Below are 23134 nucleotides of genomic sequence, written 5' to 3' on the forward strand. Positions count from 1 at the left end.
TCAGCCGTCTTTCTCAATACGGCAGTGAACCGCGTTGACGTGCTGCAAAATTAAGCGCGCAGCATCCTCCGACCCCAGGGTCGTGACATCCAAACACATCTCGTTCTCATCTCCAAACTCAAAGATAGTTTCCATGTCCCTGACCTTTCTCAGGATCTTGCCGTCAGTCAACTTGGTGTTGCTGGTCGCCCCATCACCCCCGACATACCTCCGGCCTGCAAGTCTCTTGACATTCTCATTCAGTTCACAGCGTAACACGACCGAGATGAACGGTACGCCCCTTCTCTCGGCAGCCGCCTTGTGATCTCGGGCAGCCCCGCTGCCCAAGGGACTAGACTCCCGCGCGTCTGTGAAGATGAAGGTCTTGCCCGCCAGCGCGGGATGTGTGGCGATGGAGTCGAGGGCATGTTTGCGGAATGAGGTTCTCAGATCGTTGTAGGACTCGGCATCGTCTCGGTCGAGCATTGCGGTGACAGGGTCGATGACCAGGTGATTGTGGAAGACGCGGCTGCCTGAGATTAGTTTGGAGAGGGCGTTGGCGACGGTGAGTTTGCCGACGCCCGGGTAGCCGTTGATGTAGATGAAGCAGACCATCGTCTTGTGAATAGTTCTCATTACACATAAATTGCTGGGCAAGGGCTTTACCAAGATGACCAATGTGATTATCGGCCTGATTTGAAGGTGCAAGGTGAGAGCTTTCTCCGATGAAGGTGGCTTACACAATAGCGCTTGTCTATTTTACGACCAGGCTCACTGCAAAACCTTCGAGGCAGTTGCGCTTTAGTGACTCACCAAGGTAAAGCCAAACTTCGCCCATCCACAGCCTACCGTAAAGCGTAGTGACACAATTCGATGGAATTATTGTTTTATTTTTATTTTTTTATACTTTACCATGTCTCCAGCTTTACGGGCCATATCTATACAAGGTAGTCAATGGAACAGGCGTGCGTTAGTCTGAAGCGACCCAGTCTAGGATCGTGGCGCCCAGGTATTAGGTGTGTATTGAGTGAGTAAGTTGAGTGCTACACGACATGCGCCTGACTCGTCGCCTCTGTTGCAAAACACCACAAACTTCTCGCGATGACCCAAATAGTAGATCGAAAGAAAGTCGTTGGCTTTGATATCGGCTAGATGGCAGATTAAAAGTGCTTAACTCAAGGTAGAAGGAGGTACGGACAACGTCCGCGATGAGACCGCCATTGAATCCTTCAGAAATCGTAAGCGCACGTGATCGTCTCCTCTTTCTCTGGTTGCGGTCGCGCCTGTTCTCCCAGCATTTCTCATCAAACCGCACTCCTCCTCACCTTTCTTTTGCATTGCCGAAACCGCGCCGAGTTTCCCATTCTCCTCTCTCCACCTTTGCCATCAACAACTCACACAACCACAGCAGCTGCCAGCAAGTGAGCCAGACAATCAGAGCGAGCACCCACAACTGCGCCAGAATCGGCTCATTTAAACACAAAGAGGCGTTTAAACCTGACAAGGAGGCAGAGCGCACGCACGCACGCGCGCACCCTACCCTTACTTGATGGACCCGCCGCTCAAGAGCCCCGCGTCGGCACAGAGGGATACCTCGCCCAGCCCTCCAGTGCCGAACCGGATCCGGCGCAATACAGCCTGCACGAGCTGTCGCGACTCCAAGGTAGGCTTCCTCTCGCTTTTTCGTCTTCTCCCTTTTTGTACGGATACATACCTTTCACACACACCCTGGACCGGTTCATCTTGTATCTGTTCCCTCGTCCCCTTGCATGGCTACCTTCCCTCGTGGTGTTTTAATCTTTTAACCATTCTGCTGCCACACATGTCGCGCATGCTCCGTGCCCTTCCAGCGCCTCTCCCGGTTCTTGTTCCCATTGGATCGCGGTTGGCATCCGGGACTCGGGAGGGACGGAATGGGGGGGGGGCCACCTCGTCAGGTCCCCTGGGGCGCATCATGCAATGTCAGCAAACGTGCCGAAGACGTTCTGTTCCTTCGACGTTCTGTTTCTGCATTTTCGTTGCACTGCTACACCAAACATGACATCCCGTATGCTAACTGAATGCCTTTGGACGGCTGGAAATAGGTCAAGTGCAATGCGAGCTACACGCCCAACAAGCCATGTCAACGTTGCTCTAAGCTCGGCATACAATGTGTCATTGACAAGTCTCACAAGCGAATGACCAGAAGAAGGTGGCTTCCCTTTTCCTCTCCTCCCTGCTCCCAGCCGCGCCTTGCCTGCCTTGCAATACTCTGTGCCCCATATGTGTCCATCCAGCAAAAGATCATGGTCTAACTCATCCGCCCTGTGTGTGAACATCAAACAGTAAACTAGAACAGCTCGAAAAGGAAGTCCAAACTATCAAGAATGCCGTCAACCCGAGCCCCGTCTCCGCCACCGGCATACTCCCCCCGGCCGCTCTACCCCTGCCGCTGCCGAGCCCGAGTACCGCCTACCCCGGAGCCGCAAGCGCCTTTTCGGACCACCGGCCACCCCCCTCTGCGTCGAGGATGAGCCTGCCGGCATTGTCTCCCGTTCAGCAGGCTCGCCAGCCAGAGCAGGTCCCGACGCCGACCCTCACGTCTCACACGACGCCCACGGGTCCTGCGAGGCAGCCCGCGCAGCCGAGGGCCCTGGGTTCCAAGGTCCTTTCTGGGGAGGATATTGACTTTTACTTTGACCAGTGAGCTACCTCGACCCCTCTTCCTACTTTATTCCCCTTCCCTCAGCGTGTTATCGTATCAGAGAAGCAGACGCTGAGAGGTCATGTGAAAAAGCTACTTCGAGCACTTTCACCCCTACTTCCCCATAGTCCGCTCCCAGGACCCAGACAAGCTCTACAAGCAGAGCCCGATCCTCTTCTGGACCCTCATCGCCATCTCCTCGCGGCGATACACCCGCGACGCCGGTCTCTTCCCCTTCCTCATCGAGAACCTGCCCCGCGAGGTCTGGGCCGCCGTCTCGAGCCCGCCCATCACCATGTCCACCGTCGACGCCCTGCTTGTTCTCTGCACATGGCCCTTGCCCTCCATCCGCTTTCTCAACGACCCGTCGTCCTCGTACGTTGCCATCGCGCAGAACGCCGCGCTGCTGCTGGGCTTGCACACGGGCCGCGGGACGCATCCCGAGTTTTGTATAGGGCCTAACCGGCAGACTGATATTACTGACGAGGAGGCGTGTTTTACGTGGATGGGGTATAACATCCAGGCTCAGAGGTATGTCTTTGTTCTTTATAAAAGTCTGTGATTCAGTTCTGGCGAATAGGTTCTGACCACATGATATAGAGTCGCCTCGAGTAATGGTTTCCCGCCTCCGGCCGGCTTCTTCAACGAAGCCGTCAACAGGGCTGCCGGCGGGCGATCTCTCCCCGATGCTCTGGGGTATTTTGGCCTACTGTATGAGATGCAAAAGTTCTCCAACAGGCTGAGCCGAACCGTCTTCTCCGTCGCCGAAGAAGGAGAAGGCGTACCGGACACCGTCATTCAGCTGTTGGAAGACGAGCTGAACAAGCTGAAGCAGCTACAGGCTCGACACAACTCTGGTTCGTAGCAACTGATTCTCTTTTGCTTCCCCCTCTTTAACCACAACGTGAAGCTACCTTTGCTGATAAACACAGACCTCGACCTCTTCACCATCCTAGCAGTCCAATTCGAGCTCCAATCCTACTACTTCATCCCCCTCTCCACCGTAGACAAACCCACCTTCCGCCATAACGTAAACCGCGCCTACAGCACAGCCCAAGCCCTCATCAACCTGTCATTACGCCTCGAGTCCTCGCACCGCTTCCTCCTACACGCCCCGCAACACGTCTTCCGCACCATCCTCGACGCCGCCGCCGTGGTATTCGACGTCCTCGTCTCGGGCCACGCCACGGACGTCGAGCTCGCCAACGCAGACGTGTCCGTCAAGAACGCGCAGGAGGCTCTGCGGCGGTGTTCTGTGCAGGAAGGTGATTTCGCCATGCGCGTGCTGCGCATGTCGGAAAGTTATTGGAGTCTGAGGCACATGATGCCCAAGCTGGAGGCACCTATTTCGCAGTATCCGCATCGCACGGGTGCTGTCATTGCGTTTGGGACGCTAAGGAGGTGGAAGAAGGAGCTTGATCAGGCGAGGGTCGGGCAAGGCGGGCCCGGGGTCGGTGGTGTTGGTGTTGGTGGAGGAGGGGGCGGCGGAGGAGGCGGAGGACAGGGTACGGGGGCGGGGGGCACGGCGTCGACGCGTGAGTGCAGGGGCGGTCGGGGGTTCGGTGTGAGTGTTGCTGACCTTGTGGTAGCGGCGGCGACGGATGCGAACGCGAGCGTCGTGCCGACGAGTGACCCGCTGCAGGATATCGACTGGTCGATGCTCATGGACGACTTTGACTGGACGGCCGGGGGCGGAGGAGAGCCGAATTTCCTTGGTCTTTCATAGTAGGTGTCGAGTGCCTGTGAGAAATGCGGCTAACGTGTACGTGCGTTTCCCTTGATATCTTTCTTCCTCTCAGTCCCTTCTTTTCTGCAAGCAAGCCGGAGCATTTTGGTGGCTGGATATCTTTGCATCATTTTGGGACGTACATTGGGGAGCTATATCACTTGAGAAGGGGTTCTGAGGAATGACGTTCATGTTGTCATGCAAAAGAACAGACTGAGCAATTTTTAATGACATATCGCGAACATATATTGAAGCTATCGTGCTATAATAACATATCCGACTCATGACATTTCACTCTATCCTCCCAGTGCTCCAAATATTCAGCCCGACCTTGACGCCCTTCTTGACCGGCAATCCGGCATGCCACGTCTCGTCATACCCGGCACCGCTCCCGTCAGCACGGAAGTTCTCCCAGTAAACCGCGTTTCCCGGGACAGGCTTAAAGGTAGTCCCTTTGCCCTGCTCATCATTGCCCAGATTCTTCTCATCATCACCAGCAACACCAGCATCACCAGCATCTCTCCCACCGCACTCTACAAACCGACACCAAACCTCCCTCTTCAACCCACTCACCTCCAACAACGGAAACTCCGTCCCGCCACCAACCAACCCTTCCCCGTTTCCCGTCCCGGCAGGCATCTCGTTCTCATCCTCCCCGCCTCGAGCGTCGACCCACGCCATCATACTACTCACCCGGCCCCACCCGCTGCGGTTGGCGGTCCAGTCGAAATGGTACGAGTAGTGCCCGCCCTCGACGTACCGCTGCGTCCGCAGCCTCTCGATCCAGAGATCCTCGCGCCAACCCTGCAGGGCGCGGGCGCGGGCCTCGATGCAGCGGACGGTGTCGTCGCGCGGGAGGAGGGCGACGTCGGAGGAGCGGATGGAGGTGTCGCGGTGGGTGTTTGCGCCGTTGTGGGTTATTGTTGAGGGTTCGAAGATGGGGTTGCTGGGCGATTGTGTGAGTGAGATGAGGGGATTGAGATGCGTGAGGTGAGGAATTGAGGGGGAGGGCTGGTTTCACTGAGTTTTGAGTGTTGTGGATGTTGATGAAAATGAAATGTTCCTGAGAGGGGGCATGGATTCATTTTTCATCTCATCGGCATGTAGACAAAACGTATATGAGTGCATGTTTGTGTAACATGACATTTTTCACTCGAGGAATTGAGAAGAGTCGGGAAACAGTAAGAACATACCTAATCTCAAGTAGATGCTTCCGTTCCTCCACACTCAAAAACCCTTCAATGTACAACACCAGCGGCTCCTTGGAAAATATGCGCACAGAGTAGTTGTCGGGCGGGCACGACAGGGCCGTGGCGTTGGCATGTTCGATGGCCAGCAGGGACTCGTTCATCTGCGGCCGGGGCGTGCGGGCCACCCGGCTCCGGCTGCTTGTGCTTCGGCCATCGGACGAGGAGAAAAAGTTGACGAGGGGGTCGGAGAAGAAGACGAGGAAGGCCACAAGGGCGATGACGTAGGAGATCATTGTTGGGCTGAGGTGAGATGCATTGGCGGCCTTGGGGTTCGGTCAATTGGCAATGCTTGGATGTGACTTCTTTCGAGATGAAGAGGTAACAAAGTGAAGAATTGAGATATGTCGTTGAGATAATCAGGCGATTTTCATGTTGGAGGCTTCCGCGTCGCACGTATCGGCTTCTGCGGTGTTGGTTGTTAGGGGGGGGGGGGGCTCCGCCACAGCCGGGCCGTGCAGATCTGCGGCACACTGTAAGGAGCTGGGAATATGCGAGATGATCCTTATTTCATCTTCAACTGCCTCACATAGGATCCAGCCAGTTTGACCTGACCCCCGACCTAGAGGGCGTCTGCTGGCTGGTGACAGGAATGCAATTGAGGAGGTCTATTCACCCTCAAGGTAAGGCAGCAAGGCAAGGTGATGGTGGTGATGGTATATTCCATGTATGTGTATTCATACTACTACTACTGCTTCTTCTTCTCCCCAACGTCCGCCCCACCGCGCCTTCCATACCCCGTCTTGGAGTACGCCGCCACGAGCCTCCACAGGACCCACGCGAATCCGACCACCACCGCAGCCGCCGTCCCGGCGCGAATCCACTCTGCCTGCCCAGACTCGAGAACCGGCACGCGTACGGTGCTCGTGAGCCGACCTCCGTCTCCTCCTCCGGCAACGGGTCGCGGCTCCACGTGCCAAAACACCGTCCTCGGCCCGAATAACGCGTCGTACCCGAGATTCACCCTCTCGAACGGGCTGCTCGGGAACTTTGTCCCCTCCTCGGACGAGCACGCCCAGAAGACGGCCGGGTAGGGTACTTCTACCTCGGTGTACCCGCCCGCCGCGGGTTCCAGGTAGCGGAGGTGCAGCGGGATCTCCGCCGTCCAGTCCTGGTTCTTCTTCCCCTCTTCAGTTGTAGGCGGCGCAAGCTCAAGCAAGACACCGGAGCCCCACGGCTTCGTGGCGTACGCGGGCGCCTCGAGGTCGACGGGCGAGCTGGCGTAGCGAAGGGCGGTCAGGTTCTTGGATCTGAGGAATAGGTCGTCCGCGAGCTGATAGCGGTCCGCGAAAATGGTCTTTGGCAGCGTGAGGTGCGCATGGACGGCGCAGTAGGCGTCTTCCACCGGCGGCTCGGCCGAGTCGAAGCGTAGCTGCAGGGTCGGGTGCAGGCCCGTTGGTTCGAGGAACGCTGCGGAGAAGGAACTACCGGTGCTACTATGCGATGATGCCTCGTCTCCCGCGGCGTCCGAGTGAAGCCGATGGCGGGCGGGCACGTTGAAGAGGACGGGCGCGGGCTTCTTGTGCTCGCCGAGGACGGTGAGGCCGCCTGCCATGCCGATCTCGTGCGGCTCCGGTTTCGCGGTGGAGTCGGTTGTGAGAATGCCGACTTCGGTCCTGTGGTTCGGGGTCGAGGCGACGGCGATGCGGTGTTTGCCGTAGGGCCACTGTGCAGTGAGCTTGAGGGCGTGCGAGATTGTGTCGTAGGAGATGTCAAAGGATGCTGCCGTCTTGAGGTCCTCGGCGCGAGACTTGCACTTTGTGTCTGATGCCGCGCAGAGCTTCTCGGCTGTGTACTGGCTGAAGGCAGCGAGGCTCTCTAGGGGCTCGTAGTATTGGAGCGCTGCGGAGTGAGAGAACCTGTCGTTGGGGAGGGTTGTGAACGACTTTTGTGTGACAAAGTTAGTTTCGACCGCTTTGCCTGGTGAGGTGTGAAGACCGGATTGTGGTATAGCTTACCTCTGACGATGTACAGCTGCTGCCACCAAAGGCCTCCTTGAGAGCTCCGCAAAGTTTTGTACTTGATGTTGTGTTATTATCTTGTTTAATACCGATGACACCCTTGGGGTAAAACTCACGCATCCCACTTGACCTCCTCCTTCTTTGGCGTATAAAAGAGATGAAAACCTGGTGATAACCTCGAAGCCAAAGGTCCAATAGTGTCATAGGCGAACGGGCTGACCCATCTAATGTGCAGCTCATGACTCTCACCCAGGAGCTGGGACAGCTCAGAGGGAAGCTCATCAAGGGCCAAGGTTACTCTATCTTCCCGGACGGATAAGAGCTCGGGACCCTTTACGCCGGCATCGCTAACTTCGAGAGACTCCGGAGGCGCGCCGTCACTGGGCTTATGAATAAAGGTGATTCGCTGACGCATCTTGAGCGATGGCCTACGCAACACAACTGCAGACTCGGCAACCGAGTTCCGGTTCAATGTAAGCGCTCTGAATGTTACTTGAGGATGAGTAGATGAGCTGGGTGCAAGGTGGTACGTAAGGTCAATGACAGTGGATTCTCCGGTGACGTGAACGGGTTGGCGTGTTCAGTGAGTGAACAGTGTGCTCGGATGGGTCCGTTGGCATCGAAGTCGGAGCTGGAGACCCGTTGCTGAGGACACTTCGCTCGGTGCCGAATCCAGGGGACTTGTCCCTTACTCCACCAAGGTCTCTCAGTACACCAGCCACACTCAGCCACATAGTATTCGGTACGTACAGCTGGGCTTAGGTAAGTAGACACGTGTGGAGGCTAGAAAACAGACCCATAATTCTACGGGTCCAGGCCGCCCTGCTACATTCGGTCACCGGCTCATCAGCCACGCTAAGCCATTTTAGCTACCGAAGCTGGCGCGGAGTGCGATGCCCCTCCAGCCCGTCCGCCCTCCGTCGACCGAGACGAACGGGGCCTTGTCGAAAGACACCGCCAACGACATCTTTTCTCTTATTTTTCCCTCTCACACATACCAGAGGCTCTCACTCCGTTTCTCTGACGATGTATCAGACGCCACTTCGAATTTTACAGACTTTGTGGCTTTCACGGCCTTCCTAACCTGTTTCTCATTTGATATGCCTTTTATGAAGTTTTAAATTGTAAGGAAAAATACGACCGGCGCCGTGTTTCTTTATGTGCCTACATGAGCACATGTAGATACGATTTAGATACCTGCCTATCGGCTCCTTTCTTAAGCAAGATTTGCTTCGGAAGCTGGTGAATATGGGCGATCACCAGCCCTACGTGACCATTCGGTCTCGGCGACCTCATGACGGGAACAGCGTGAGCAGCGCAGACTCGACTGTAGGTGCCAGGATCTCGTCGATCCAGTCGCGCAGAGTACGTGTAGACTCACAGACCGGCCATGACCAGTACGGTTCCAGCTCCGGCGATACGCCTCGGCCCGCCACACACGATATCAGCCGCGTGAGCTATCACGTCAAGCACCTCGATGCCTTTGCTCAGACCTTGGAGAATGTAAGTGACAAAGATCATGTGGTACTCATCGTGTCATAATTATACTGACGCTTCATTGCAAAAGTCTGCAAACCGAGCGTTCCCGAATCGCAGGAAATCATCACAGCGATATTCAAAGGTTCAAGCCCTGCTCCTCCACTGGGGCTGTGACGACCTCTTTGTGTTGCCTGAGCTGGAGGACCTGGAACGGTGCCTCCGCGAGGACTATGCTTTTGACACAGAGATCTTTCCTATACCATCTGAAAACTCACATCTAGAGCTCATGATGCAGATCGGCAAGCTGATCAAAGACCACGAGGCTCAAGACACGCTCTTTCTAGTCTACTACGGCGGCCATGCCAGGATAGATGAGTCTCGCCAGAGCACTTGGTGCGCGTAAGCAAACAATATCATCTTGCATTCACTACACACATTCTCACAGAACCGTAGCACTCGACATCCCGACTCACCATGGCTACAGTGGTCCGCAATCCAGACCCTGCTAGAGCGTTCTGCCTCCGACGTTCTCATCCTCCTCGACTGCTGCGCGGGAGCGGCAAGCGCAACGTTCCCCAACGGCAACAGCATCACCGAGACCATATCCGCCTCGAGCTGGGACGCCATTGCTCCAGACCCGGGTCGCTACTCTTTTACAAACGCTCTCATCGAGGTGATGCAGGAGTGGAGGCTCCGCACCTTTTCCGCGGCCATGCTACACGCCGAGGTCCTCGCCCGCCTGAAGCACCCGCGACCCGTCACCATCAATGGAAAGGTCTTTGAGGCCAGGTCGACGCCGGTCCACTTCATGATGACGTCGAACCACAAGGCGCCGAGCATCGAGTTGTCCCGGGTCGTGCCGCCTGAGCAGCGGCCACCGTCGCCGCTGTTGGATACCGCGATGACCGCAGAAGACAACGGATCGCCTGAAGGGGTTACGGGCGGGCGAGGGCCTGGCGCTCCAATATCGGGAGAGCCGAACGAGGATACGCCGCATGTCATGATCTCACTGGCACTCGAAGACAACCAGCAATTAGACTTGAGCGCTTGGGAGCAGTGGTTGTCCAACTTCCCTGCCCTGGCAAAATACGTCAAAGTTCAGGGTGTTTTCAAGAGTCATTCCACATTGCTCCTCCTGTCTATGCCAGTCATGGTATGGGATCTTCTGCCCGACGACCATGCGACCTCGTTCATAGCCTTCATTCGGTCCAATAACCTGGTGGCTGAGAGGATTCATGATAAAGACGAGGAGGCGGAGGTGAGTAATACGGTAAGTAGAGGCGCTCGTGTAGTGCAAGACAACACACAACCGGACTCTGCGTCAATGGGCACCTTTTTCTCGGATGTCACCTATACGAATGCTCCAACGGAAAGAAGCGTCATGGAGGCGCAATTGAGAGGCAGTGGAGCAAATGTGAGAATGAATGAAGAGAGACCGATTAGTATCCAGGAGTCAGACATGGGATCGACATCATCATCGCCAGTCGTCAGACCAACGCGTTCGCTTCCGTCTCCCAACCCAACAGCTTCAATCGAAGCCTTACAACGGCACCACACCTCATCTTCTCAAGTATCATCAGAGGGGCCACCAATATCCAGATCAATGATTCCGAACCAGCAGAGAAGCGCGCGGAGGACCATGTTGCATGATATTCCAGAGCCGCCCAAGTTCTCGCAACATGTCGAGATCTTGCTCCAACAATATTACCGGCAAGAGCCGCTACCCAACGACGATCAAAAGAATTTTGTTGCCTCGAATTTGGGCATAGAGTTGTGGCACGTCGAGGTAGGCTTTATCACTTACACACTTCCCCCCGTCTTCAGAATGACATAGTAATTGTAGCAGGCCTGGTTTCATCACCGGCGGGAACGAGATATCGTCTCGCAGCAATTCCAAACCCTTAGAATGGGCGGTGACCCGGCACCAGGGGCACCCAAAGGAGCCCAGATGATACTGCCGCATCACCTTCAAAGAATCATCGAGGTCCTATCGTCTAGCAGGATTCTGATGATTGACCTTCGTCCACCAGCCGACTTTGAGAAATCTCACATCAAGGGGGCAATCAACCTCCGCGCCCCCCTAAGCTTTATCAGAGAAGCCTCGTTCGAAATGATTGAGCGAGCTTTCCCACACCAAAGCAGCAGACAGGTCTTTGGCGAGTGGCAATCCGCCACATGCTTGGTCATCTACGACCGCGTCATAGACGCCTCGCGGGAATGCCCCCTCGCCGACGTCCTCTACGACAAGTTCAGAACATGGGGCTGGCCAGGCCGATGTTTCGTCCTCAAAGGCCACTACAGGGAGTTTAGCGTCTCATACAAGACATCCATCACTGGATCCAAGGTGTCGAGCGAGGCAGGGCATCAGCAGCAGCAGCAGCAGCAGCAAAACCCGGATCCCCTCCGCCAAGAGACATCGACGGCCGCACCGTCAGAGACTGATGACGCGGCGGCGAGAAGGAGTGCACAGTACCAGGAACTGCTGACTCAAATCGACAACGAGGGCATAGTGGTCAACACCAGCAGCAACAGCATCAGCGGTAACTACTACTACGCCTCGTCGTCGAGGCCCGATCCCAACCACGACGACCACGACCCGTCGGCCACTAGCTCGGGCCGCGGCGCGCGAGCCACGACGAGCCAGCATGAACGAGACCTCGAAGCCGAGTTCCGGCGTCGCGTCCCGGACCTCTACCGCAAAGCCCTGGAAGTCCATGACAGCAGCGGCAGTGGCGGGGGCCGGGCTGCCGAGACGCCGTGCGACGCCTCCGCTTCTGGCCCCGCCCCTGGCGCTGCTGAGTACACTGGTGCTGGCGGTGGTGATGGGACAGGAATAGCAGCAGAAACGGTGACGGGTACAGCAACAGCATTGCAATCATCAGAGGAAGCAGCGACAGGAACAGAGACGAGTTGGGACGGCTCTACCTTGCGACGACGACGAGTAGTGGACGCCGGTGGTGACAGAGGTGGAGGTGGCAACAACGACAACGACAACGACGAGGATGAGGACGGGAACAGCAGTACCGCAACCTGTGGGTTCGACACAAAGGCGCCGCTGGTCGAGTATCTCGACAGAGGCCTCTCCCACATCCGGCAGGGGAAACCTGTCACGTCCGCCGCGACTGACAGCTGGCGGCCCATCGACAAGGCCCCGTCCACTTCGTCGTCGTCGCTGTCATTGACAAACACCACCAACACCGCGATTGGTGGGATGTCGAAACTTGCCGCGGAGGGCTGTCACGCCCACTTTGACTCAGGGGCCGCCAGACTCGCCACGCCGCTGGGGGTTTCTTCAGATGATTCTTATGTGAAGATCAGCAGGGGAGATGTGCAGTACGCGGGCGATCTCCCTGCTGCTGGTGTTGGTGCTCCCCCGAACCCGGGCCATCAACAGCAGACGCACCATCATCACCACGGCGGCCTCGTCGGAGGAAAAGACGGGACGACGAGGGATGCCCACGTCGTTGGTCCGTCCGGGGATGAAACGCCCAAAAGAGGCCGGGGCGGTTTCCTGAATAAGGTTCTGCGAAGGGCATAAACGTTGAAAGCGTGCTTATCCCTTGTTGTCTACTACGTACAACGGGTGTATGGTTTTCTTCCAGAGTTGGGAGCGAACTTCTTTTTCCGAACATGGGGCTGGCTTGAAGGATTGTGACCAGAAAGGGGGGTAGGGGGGGTAAAAGATGTGATGCTCGTAGCGTTCGTCTCAGGAACCCTTTTCTTTTCGCGAGCTGGCGTCTTATTTCGAACTTTTGGTTTTGGACGGAAGTTGTATGGTGAGTGTATGTGTGTGTGCGTGTGTCAATGTCGATTGTCAGGGCACAACCAAGCAAGGGCCCATCAATGGAGGAAAGTTGGGTTGGGTTGGGAACCATCTATGAATTACACACAACCAGCGATGCTATTCACGGTACGCCACCACCACCACCACCACCACCACCACCACCTTGTTACTTTGAGCTTTTCTTTCCCCCCTGATTTGATGTTTTGGGATCAGGGGCAACTTTCAACTTGGCATTGACGGGGCAAAAACAGATATGAGCATACTTTGGGCTGGTTTGGTTGGGTTTGATTCCAGTCTGGAGTATGTAGTCTTTTTTTGGTGGTTGCAATGTCAGTCCTTTGGCGTTCAAGCTAGTTCGGAGAGAGAGATTTCACTTCCACACAAGCGAGTGCGGTTTGGGTGGTGGGCAAGGAATAGGTGTGATGATGTTCGGAAACCGGAGTATCGTAGTTTATCGAACATGGACCACATTGGGACAAGATAATCGCTACGCAACATCAGCAGCGCATCAACAGCAGCATAACCTGGTCACAGCTTTGTAAAGTATTCCCCCCCCCCTTCGTCCATTCTGTTTCCCGTCTGCTATGCTTCTCTACTCTATTCCGCTTCTCCATGTTGTATCGTGTACGTGGTATGTGGGCATACGTTGGCCCCTACAACCTGTCCATGCTCCCCTCGCTTTCGCGCCTCTGCCTGTTTTCGTCCCTTCTTTCCAAATCAGATAGTCACGTAGTCGTTTGGAGATATAGGCGAGAACAACGCTCTTGCCTGTTTCTCATTCTTCAAGGGGAAGGGGGGTTTGGTTTGGCTTGGTGGTTGGGCTGGGTTATGTGGTTGAACGAACAGACGTTCGACAAAAAGACAAGGGGGGCATGATGGAAAGACGGATGATGAGAGAATGTGAGAGATGCGACGGAAAGGGTAAACCCTCTTACCACCTCTGTATTCAAGCAATCTTTTTCTCGGTAGAAAAGGTTGTACTTCTGTATCCTCATCATGGGTCACCCCTCTTCGTGACCCTTTCTTCCCGTCTCTTCGGGATGTTTCTGTCTGGGCTTCATTCAAGCATACAAGGGCGAACAAGAGTCCGACAACCAGACGTAGACCAGACAGACCCAGCACCGCCTTGTAGCACCGTTCGTCTCGAACGAGCAAAAAAAAAAAAAAATGTCAAATACTTTTTCCCCCTTCTTGGTACGTGCCAACCCTTGACGTTTTGAAAACCCACAAGTTCTCAATGCTGCTCTGCCCTTTCTTTTCTGCCTGTCTTCCCCTATTTTTCTACTTCGTACTTGGACATCACTCCCCTTCCCAACGTCTTCCCCCCTTGAACCCGGAAGCTCGGGTATCACGTCATCCATTTCTGATCAGGGTTTTGCTATGCTTCACAGACCCCAACTCAACAAGAGCAAAGACACATACGCAAGCACCAGAGGAGACAGAGCAGTAAGAGAAACAGCAAGTCGAGTCAAGACAGGCATATCCTTTTCCCTTTCTTGTCGGGCTTACCCATGCCTTGTCTTATTTGTCAAAGGTCCGGACGGAGATGGTTGGAAAAGGGGGCATACAGGGAAAATCTCCAACGTAAGGAGGAGGAAGGGGGGAGGGGAGGTTTACCCGAGTTCTACCTACTCTGCAGGGTTGCAGCAGCTACAGTGGTTGATCACAGATCTGTGGCGAGAGATAATCAGTGTAGATCCCCTTGTTTCCTATACTACAAACTGCTGTTTTGTTTAAACCATGGGGGGTTTTAGTTCCAATATATTGGCTCAGCTTGTGGGAGTGAACGTTGCTCGGACATGAATCCCACGGTGATCATTATCAGATACATCATACCGAGTACAGCTTCTTGATAACAGTAGATGAGGAAAGAGAGAAACATCGCGAGCAGCTGATTGGTCGCCTTAGGAGGGGAAGAAACTGGTGTCCGATCCGAAGATATGCAGGTTTCAATCCCATATGTGCAAGTCAACCTACGGCACTTCAGTCTCACAATCGTCCGAGTACGGGATCCTCAACGGTCAGGTCGAGAGCGGTTGTGCCTGGTCTGATGTCGACTCTCGCGTGCGGTGTCCAAGGTGTGCGAGACACATTACACTAGTCCCAGCGGGCGTTTGCCAGGTACGGGCAAGTATCTATCGCATGGCAATGAGGAGGAGGTTGGGCAAGGACGAACGTCCGGGGGGGCTCGCCGCCGCCGCCACCACCGTCAGCGAGTAGAAGCAAGTCAGAGCGAGAGCGGCGGGAACATCTGTGTGCCTGCTGCCTTCCCATGTTCTTGCCGAGCTGTCTTGTCATTCAAGAGACGACCTGACCAATCCAAAGCTCGGCAAGACGAAGGTCAACCACGGGCTTTTTCTCAGATCAACGAGACGAAAAGTGACAAATCGCTCTGACGCCGGGTGTCAAAAACGTCCGTAGTTGACAGGTAGGCGCAGCAAGGCAAGTCAAGCATAACGTGCGAGCGGCCCCGAAGCGACGGGTTGGGTTGGGTCGTTCGTGGTGGTGTCGTCTTTCCTGTGACAAGCTCCACCTCAAGACACATCCTATCGCTCGCAAAATGTCGTCCAGAACAGGCAAACAGGTCAGTGACTTTTCTCCACGAGCGTGCTTGCGGGCGGGGAGGAGGGGACTGATGTTTCTTCTTTCGCGACATGTCCAAAGGGTGAGGGGGGGGGGAGTGCGGTGGGCGTGGCGCAGTCCGTCAACTCGGTCGGTCCCCAACGGTTGCTGTCAAAATGAGATTTCAGAGAATGCGACTGGCTGGCAGATGTGACAAGTCGTCGGGCCCCCTTCTGTCTCCTGCTGCCATGCCAAATTCTGAAAAAGGGCGTCAATGGGGGTTTGGTGGGTTGCGTGGTGTGGTGTAGGTAAGGATCCGACAAGCAGCAAGATCCTGTACGTTGCAAACCGTCCCATTTTCCAGAAAGGAAAAAGAAAAGAAACAGAGGAGAGTGACCCAAACCACCCCCCCATCCCTGCCTGCATCACGGACGGAGAAGAAGGGAGAGAGGGAGAGTTAGCGAGAGTACCCGAACATCGACAGACGGTGGTTTGACAGCGGGTCATGAATATGCACGACGTAACATCATGACGAGAATCCGAAGGAGAGCGAAGACAAATCAGAAGGCGGATAACTCGAAGTCAACGTGGTGAAGAAACATTCCCGCTCCCGCTTTGGCACTCCAGACAGGTTCTGGAGTTTCTCTATGGATTCCGTGCGCCGTATCTGCTGCTGTACGTTTTGTTCGAGCCCATCTGTCGGGAAAGAGAAACGAATCTCTGCATGTCGAGTTTCCCTTGGCCTGTTGCCTCCTCCTCCTCCTCCTCCTCCTCCTTTCCTCTCCACAAGACGTTCGTTGTCAAAAAAGGTTACAATGTATTGAAAATGTCGAATACCGCCGTCGTCGGGAATTCGCATCCAGACCACCTTGGATGCGAGAACGGAATGCGATTCGCTCGCCAGAAACCGTGACAGGTGCTAGGGTACACCCTGGCACGTCGGGGGAGGAGTTCCCAGCCCCAAAATGAAGTTTTTTTTACGATTTGACAGGGCGCTTGGACCATGTTAAGGCTGGGTTCAAGCTCCAGGGGACGAAAGATGGGAGGGGATGAGGAAGCGGATGGACAGTGGGCTGGGTGGATGAAGACAAGGAGTCTTTTGGGTACGATGTAGGGATTGTTGATGAGCATCGCCATCCGGCTCTGGAGTCTGGCACTGGCCCTGGCCGCCCTTCCCTGTCCTTCTCCTGTCTCCCCCTTCCTCTCCAATGATCTTGAATATCTTTTGGCGGCCCTTGGAGTCCCTTCCAGTTGCAATAGCATCCATATTCGTATGTCCGGATAAACCATATTTGACAGATTGGCAGCCAAACATTGAACAGTCCATCGGCTGGCTGGCCGGGATCAGATCAAGGCAAACGGGTGGAGAACGGGCATCGAATTCTGGCACCGGTCGGACCTGCCTGTTCAGTTTCAGATGTCCGGAAGCAACGCCAGAAGATTGCCAATTGAGCACGGCTTCCGGGATAAGGTCTGCCGCGAAGAATAAGCCCAGAATTCTATCTGCGGTCATTGTCCGCAGGGCGAGTTGACAAGTTGCGAGTGGATGAGATTCCTGACAAGCCCCATGCTTCCCTTCGGCCTCAGGGGCCGGGAAAGCCAATGTGTGAGCCCTTCGTGCCCTTCTGCCTTTTCGTATCCCTGCCGGTCACGCCAGTCTTGCGTCCAGCGTTATGAGGGCTGCTCCTCCAAGCCTGACTGATCCTTGGTCATGACGGGGAACATGGTGTCGGCAGAAGGCATGTTTGGATGTTAAACCTCCTAGCCACTTTGCCACTCCACTCGAATCGTCCTAGTCCGATCCATCAGCGTTGGATCTGGTGGTCCCCTTGCGGCTGTCAAACTTGACAGATCCCCTTCACAATTTGGTCGCCAGTGGGGAGAACCGAGGCCGATAATCGATATGACTCCCACCGTCGAGGGGTGCAGATGGAGCTTTCGACCAGGTCTGGCAATAAGACCTTCTGTGCCGGCGGGAAATGACTTCATAATGAGCCCAGATATCTCGTCAACCTGTCCTTTAACACGCTCCTAGTGGGGTTCCAATATCTGCCGATTCCCAATAATCTTTCTGCGATTCTTTCAACCTTGCGACCGCCGCTTGGATCTGGGCCTGGACTTGCACTATGCGCCGTGTCAAATGTAAAGGTATGCAGGTCGCTGGCTCGGGACTGGGGAGTCGAGTCGGGAGCCTTGCACGCGGCACGCCCTGCTCAAGATCTCATCGAACTCAAAATTCTCTTCCATTTCCAATTCCCCCCCTCAGCCGATCGAAGAGCGTCACCGAAATGACTTTGTGATCCTGAGTGGTGCCCGATAAAGAATGCTTTTGCCCCTGTAGGATGTTGACAGGCTGTGGTCGTGACGGCATCGGAGCCGCAAACTATCCACAACAACGTCTACGCCTGCCTTTCACAGAACAGACGATGTGACTGCCCATCCTGGCACTGCTGTCCCCTTCTCGCTGTGACGCTACCGCTGGACGTTGACGGTTGCTGTCACCCTAAAGGTTCGCGCTTGACATGCGGAGCAAAAAGGCGGCTGCATCAATTGACGTTGCCGACAGCTCGACGTTGCCGCAGCCGACCTTCTGTGGACAAGATGCAGGTCCAGTCTGGATGGAACTACCGGTTGGTGGACCTCATGATCTCCATTTGATATGTCTGTGTCACTTCCAGGGCGCCCAGAGGAGCAAGGCCCGTACATGATGTATCCAGCACGGCCGCCCCAAGGCGGCTGTGTTACTCAATAAGGAGCAGCTTGCGCGACGCGATACACGGGGCCGTGACCAGGGTCACCACAGCCCAAAGATCCGATCTGGGTGTTCCAGAGAAGAAAATATCGTCAAGACTTTTAGTCGCGAGGTACAAGTGATGCCCGCCTTCGTAAAGGATCCACTGAATTCCCAGGTCCACGGGATGGTTGGACAACATGACTTGTCTTGATTGCACCTGGAGAGTCCAAAGCGGCGTAGGGCCCATTTGGAAGCCTGCATCTCGTACGACGTGCCTGGACGTCAATGAAAGGTTGGGCCAAGCTGGTGGTGATGCCGGCAGATCCCGCCCGTGGAATACGGTTGTGTATTTCTTGTACAACGTCAAAACGAGCCGTTGACGGCTTTACGTTCGCGATGCCCTCTATGAAAGCTACCTGGCCCAATCAGAGGCATAGCAATCATGAGTTGCTATCGATAGAAAAGACTGGGTATTCGCAAAGGTTGTCGACTCATGGGAGCCCTGTCCTTGAAAAGCGGAAATCGTCAGATGGCAGGCTCTTGTATCCGAATATCCGACAGACCCATTAGCCTAGATTGTGACAATCTGCAGAATCTGGATCGAAAGTATATTAGCATTTGCTGGTGTATTGCGTGGTAGTCTGTCGACGACTCTACATTCTCTATGAGTCTCATCAACAGCATCCATCAGAAGCATGCAGGAAACCGGTGGGACGTCGGTCATAGTCCGCATTCAAAAAGCAAAGCATCTGTCTTGTCGGTTGAAGATCATGCGAGAGTATGCTTCATCTTGCAGCAAAGTGCTGGAAGAAATCTTGCAAAAAGCAAAACTTTCGGTGCCCTTCGGAGTTGCTAGCCACCAGTGGTGTTGTACTGTCGCAACTGTACGGAGTACTCTGAACTTATGAAGACAACCCGAGTTCCACAAAAGGTCTCCTAAACCTACATGCTACATGTGGCTAGGTAGGCCAATTGACATTCAATGGGGTAACTGGAGTCTGAACGGTACCCTTCATACGGCTAGGTCAAAGACTCAAGGCTCTCTCTGTGGCCAACTCGTGGGCTCGTGGATATCTGATCAAGCCTCTTGGATACTGCGGAGACATAGTAACGCAACAGAATAGAATGTGCACAGGTAACTATGTTACGAGTTAAAGGTTTCGCAGAGTACAAGGCACGCTGAGATCTGTCCCGACTGTAGACCGAGAACTAGCACGGGCTCTGTGTCATGTGGACGAGGAGCTGCCAGATGACAGGCTATAACACGAGTCTTGGTAACACGCCGGTTGCGGTATGTTACTGCACGTCGTCCTGTCGTACAGCCGTCCTTCCAGTTGAGGAGTTACTGATGTAGAGACCCGCTGTATTTGTGACCGACGCCGTGAGAAACGGTAGTAAGAGGAGTCAATGGTAAAGTGGGCGTCCTCGACTATTTGCCTTGAACGGGAAAACGATGCGGCTGGCTCTAGGGGCCACAACTGTGCGGCACAGTCAACTTCTCAAGCTCGTCTTCGCGAGACCGACTTGCCCTCAGCGATTCGCAAGAAGCACGAGCCAGGGGCTATGGCCGCAATAAAATAGAGCCCCGTTCATAGGCTCAACTTGAATGAGCGGGTCATCAAAACCGTGGTTGTTGGCATGAGGTGTCAGACCGGAAGGGTGCGGCTCATCCACATTTGACAGGCGATGGAGGATTGCTACTGCAAGATTATCGATCTTGCCACGATTCACTGGTGCCGTCCTGTCATCCATCTCCAGGGTCGTCGAATAGTTGTTGGTCTCTCCACGGCAGCGTGCTGGATACAGCCCCCGGGTTATACCAAAGGACCAAACCCCCGGGAATGGCAGTCACGGTAAAGCAGCCCACTCGTTCATTGCCCTAGAGTTTGACAAGGTCGCGATGGCAGAATTTCTCCCACCGCAGTTTCAGCTGCTCCTCCTCCCATACTTGAGCAGCAACCCAACGTAGGTATTGCACCGTTTCGTATGACATACCTTTGCTCCCAATCATTCGCTCGTAGACTGCAGTAGCTATGTTCGTGTCCAGACTTCAAGCGTTCATCAAATGGTGCCCTCCACGGTCGCCCATTCGGAACGTTTCGGTAGTGGAAAAAGGGACGGAGCCGGTTCCGAGTCGAATCGAAACGTGGAGCCCAGAAAAGATTACTGGGGTGGTACGGTAGCAAGACATCCCTGAAAGTACCCCAGCTGGCGGGCTCTGCCGTCTCATTAATGGAAAGCCGTTCCCTTGTCTTGACAAAGGATATCCATCTGGATGGGAACCCTCGCGACGGGTAATCTTTGCTTAGTTTGGTCATTTTTGCGAATGTGATCCCTGCAAATGCGGTTGGGTGGGCCACCCAGCGATCTGGCAGGCCGAATAAGCCTGGCATTTCGTCGAGAATAACGAGTCCCGTTTCTTTCTCCCTTATGGAGACATCGTGGAGCTGTCAAACGTACGATGTCCGCAAAAGCCATGTGTTGGTGCGCGACAACCTGGAGGTCGAATCTCCACCTCAGCGATCCTTTGCGGGCTCTTCTGCAATGAAGACCGGACATGCCGCTCGATAGATAGATGCGAGGACGTATGAACGGAGTAGGTTGGGAATTGGCAGCAAATTTTTTTTGTTAAAATTCTATAGGGAATGTCAGCACCATCAACAACTACGCCGCCCGCTGACATAGCACACCGCAGTACCTACTCCGTGCGGATATTTGGACTATATTCCACACAAAAAGATGAAGGAAGGCTGCAGCAAGTCAATCAAGTCTTCTGAAACATGAGGCGTTGAGGCGAACAGACGTTCACCACGCGATGGTGATGGTGTGTCCGTTCGGGCGGACTAATAATCGATGTTATGTTCTATTTCAGTCGATCTGGACAAGCGCTAGAATCGTTATTCCATCAATTATGCTGTTGCGTTGAAGTTTCTAGAAAGACGTACCAGACAGCTACCTGAAGCTTCGCGGACAATGTTGGAGATGGCGGGCATCATTCCAAGCGTGGATGAACGCCTTCGGTAGCAATTCGGAGCATACACTACACTTTTGTGACACAGGGTATTTTTAGGGTTCCATCGTTCACTCCCCCGTACCTTCATCCTTGTCAATGCAGTCAGAGCGGACCTGGACCGTGTGGGTATGACAAGGCAAACCTCCACAGCAGCCCGTAAATCCCCTTTTTACCCTTGAAAGGTGGAGGAGCAAAAGTGCGCGGTGAAGCTGGACCTCGTTGACGACTGCGCTGCCCTGTGTCACTGAAAATCGCTGATTTGGACAAATCAGGAGGGCGGCGACGCGACGGTATGTATTGTACTTGGCGCCGAGCGATGTGCAGACGGGAAGCAAGATCGATTTGGGAACAGCGGCGAGTCAAGATCGCGCATGCTGCTGGCGTCTGCAGTGCCGACCGATGCAAATTGCCTCTGGCCGCATCGGCGAGGCGGGCGAGCTGAGGGGATTCGGACATGGTCCAAAGAAACAACAGAACTCCGTTATGCAGTTTGCTTGACACGATGTTGTCGGCCAATGGGGTGGAGGCGTTGACAGGCGCAGGCAGGCACACGGACAAGCATCTGGAGCCCATCAGCTAGCACTCCAAAGTGCTCCAGCGAGAGTCCAGTGGGAAGATCATCCTGTCCCGTCCTGCAGGTGGGCGTGTGCTCCGGTGCACAGGGCAGCGGGAACGTGCAATGATGGCGGTAGATTGTGATTGAATGATGATTAGTGATGTCGGGACCGCCCAATGGCTGAGGCTTTTGGAAGATTGGTCGAAGGCTTCCAAGGAACGGAAACGAGCAGGTGACGGAAGTTCACATCTGTCGTTCAGGGATTAAGAAAGTCGATTGTGGGAGTTAAATTATCATTCCCCTGAAAGGATTGAAGAAGAGTCGACTTCCGACGTCGTAGAACAATGTCGATGTATTCTCGATGGGGCTCGGTCCCCATTTGATAGCCAAAAGTCGATCCTCGATGTCAACGCGCAACCAGTGGCGTCCAGCTTTGGGACGACGGGAGAAAGATAACTGACGGGGGGGCCAATCCCACGACGGCAGCGGGAAGAGCAGAGTTCTTCTAGGCTGCTTCGGATTTTTCCAGGTGAAAATGCTCAAACTCGCCGGAAAACGAGTCTGGCCAAAATTTGAAACGGCACTGAACAGTCGGTCGGTTCTGTGCGTGGACCGGGAGGAACCCGCGGTTGACGGTGCCGTGTTGGGAGCGATAGGAAGCGTGTGCGTGGGTGTGTGTGTGTGCGTTTGCGCGCATAAGGTGTTTGTTGATCGGGTTCCCATGCAGAGTATCCAGTGAAGTGTCCGATGTAGCATGGTATCCGTTTCCGTGGAAGGGTGGTCGAGGACGAGGGCCGGCTACTTGCACAAGTGTGTAGAAGGATGTGGTTGATGTGCTTGCTGGTGCTTGGTCTGGTTGGGTGGGCATGCGATATGAAGCGCCATCGGGCGTGTGTGCGGCTTGCGCATATGCGTGGCTTACCTAGATCCCGGCGATGGCCATCGGCGAAGATGAGATTGGCCAGTTTGTTGTCTCCCCGGAGCTCATCACATATCATATCGGAAAGGGTCGTCGTCGGCGGATGTTCGCAGCTGTTGTCAAGTCCGGGTCTATGGCACCGGTGAAGACGGGTGTGGATGGTTAGCAAATGGGAGACCTGGATCGGAAAAAGCATCCCCGCTCCAGCTATCGGCTCCTGGATGGGAGCCAATGGGAAGGGCGAGGGGGAAGGGGTTTCCTCCGGAAGGAGAGACGCCCACGGATAATTGGGTCCAATACTCCGTGAGGCAGGCACGCAGGCACGCAGGGCAGGCACGCCGCACGGGATAGAATGCGAGTGCCAGACCTTGATTCTACCTTCCTTGTCTTTCAGGCTGACTATTGCCGGCACTTTCCACGGATATCTGTATCAAGGACGGCATTCTTCCAGATCAGATACAGATACGTACAGGTGCTCCGTCCAGACAACA

At 54.8% G+C, this 23134-nt stretch overlaps 7 protein-coding genes across 7 annotated transcripts; 3 read left to right on the forward strand and 4 right to left on the reverse strand.

Moving 5' to 3' along the window:
* Positions 1 to 594, reverse strand: BDP55DRAFT_729575 (uncharacterized protein; the record flags this gene model as incomplete). The annotated part of the gene is made up of 1 exon (XM_060579583.1): positions 1 to 594. One exon carries the CDS (start codon positions 592 to 594, stop codon positions 1 to 3), a length of 594 nt encoding a protein of 197 aa, XP_060428555.1.
* Positions 595 to 2241: 1647 nt separating this feature from the next.
* BDP55DRAFT_694626 (uncharacterized protein) lies at positions 2242 to 4388 on the forward strand (the record flags this gene model as incomplete). Its single annotated transcript, XM_060577378.1, is given in 6 exon segments — positions 2242 to 2285; positions 2305 to 2661; positions 2756 to 3193; positions 3263 to 3519; positions 3595 to 4197; positions 4252 to 4388. 6 exon segments carry the CDS (start codon positions 2242 to 2244, stop codon positions 4386 to 4388), a joined length of 1836 nt encoding a protein of 611 aa, XP_060428556.1.
* Positions 4389 to 4632: 244 nt separating this feature from the next.
* Positions 4633 to 6007, reverse strand: BDP55DRAFT_612082 (2OG-Fe(II) oxygenase family oxidoreductase). The gene is made up of 2 exons (XM_060571195.1): positions 5582 to 6007; positions 4633 to 5334 (listed from the first exon to the last, which is right to left on the reverse strand). The coding sequence occupies exons 1-2, from the start codon at positions 5869 to 5871 to the stop codon at positions 4680 to 4682; spliced, it is 945 nt and encodes a 314-aa protein (XP_060428557.1). The 5' UTR covers positions 5872 to 6007; the 3' UTR covers positions 4633 to 4679.
* Positions 6008 to 6149: 142 nt separating this feature from the next.
* On the reverse strand, positions 6150 to 8249 carry BDP55DRAFT_666841 (PIG-X). Its single transcript, XM_060575124.1, has 3 exons — positions 7713 to 8249; positions 7594 to 7654; positions 6150 to 7520 (listed from the first exon to the last, which is right to left on the reverse strand). Exons 1-3 carry the CDS (start codon positions 8009 to 8011, stop codon positions 6324 to 6326), a joined length of 1557 nt encoding a protein of 518 aa, XP_060428558.1. The 5' UTR covers positions 8012 to 8249; the 3' UTR covers positions 6150 to 6323.
* Positions 8250 to 8522: 273 nt separating this feature from the next.
* BDP55DRAFT_666844 (uncharacterized protein) lies at positions 8523 to 12743 on the forward strand. Its single transcript, XM_060575125.1, has 4 exons — positions 8523 to 9099; positions 9164 to 9474; positions 9529 to 10861; positions 10922 to 12743. Exons 1-4 carry the CDS (start codon positions 8845 to 8847, stop codon positions 12611 to 12613), a joined length of 3591 nt encoding a protein of 1196 aa, XP_060428559.1. The 5' UTR covers positions 8523 to 8844; the 3' UTR covers positions 12614 to 12743.
* BDP55DRAFT_666845 (uncharacterized protein) lies at positions 12744 to 13132 on the forward strand. The gene has a single exon (XM_060575126.1). The coding sequence runs from the start codon at positions 12764 to 12766 to the stop codon at positions 13094 to 13096; it is 333 nt and encodes a 110-aa protein (XP_060428560.1). The 5' UTR covers positions 12744 to 12763; the 3' UTR covers positions 13097 to 13132.
* A 3002-nt stretch (positions 13133 to 16134) lies between these two features.
* BDP55DRAFT_716362 (uncharacterized protein) lies at positions 16135 to 17196 on the reverse strand. Its single transcript, XM_060578338.1, has one exon. It carries the CDS (start codon positions 16932 to 16934, stop codon positions 16440 to 16442), a length of 495 nt encoding a protein of 164 aa, XP_060428561.1. The 5' UTR covers positions 16935 to 17196; the 3' UTR covers positions 16135 to 16439.
* Positions 17197 to 23134: the final 5938 nt, after the last annotated feature.

Source organism: Colletotrichum godetiae (genome assembly GCF_030913485.1).
Source record: "Colletotrichum godetiae strain CBS 193.32 chromosome Unknown BDP55scaffold_25, whole genome shotgun sequence".
In the NCBI taxonomy this organism is placed as follows: Eukaryota; Fungi; Ascomycota; class Sordariomycetes; order Glomerellales; family Glomerellaceae; genus Colletotrichum; species Colletotrichum godetiae.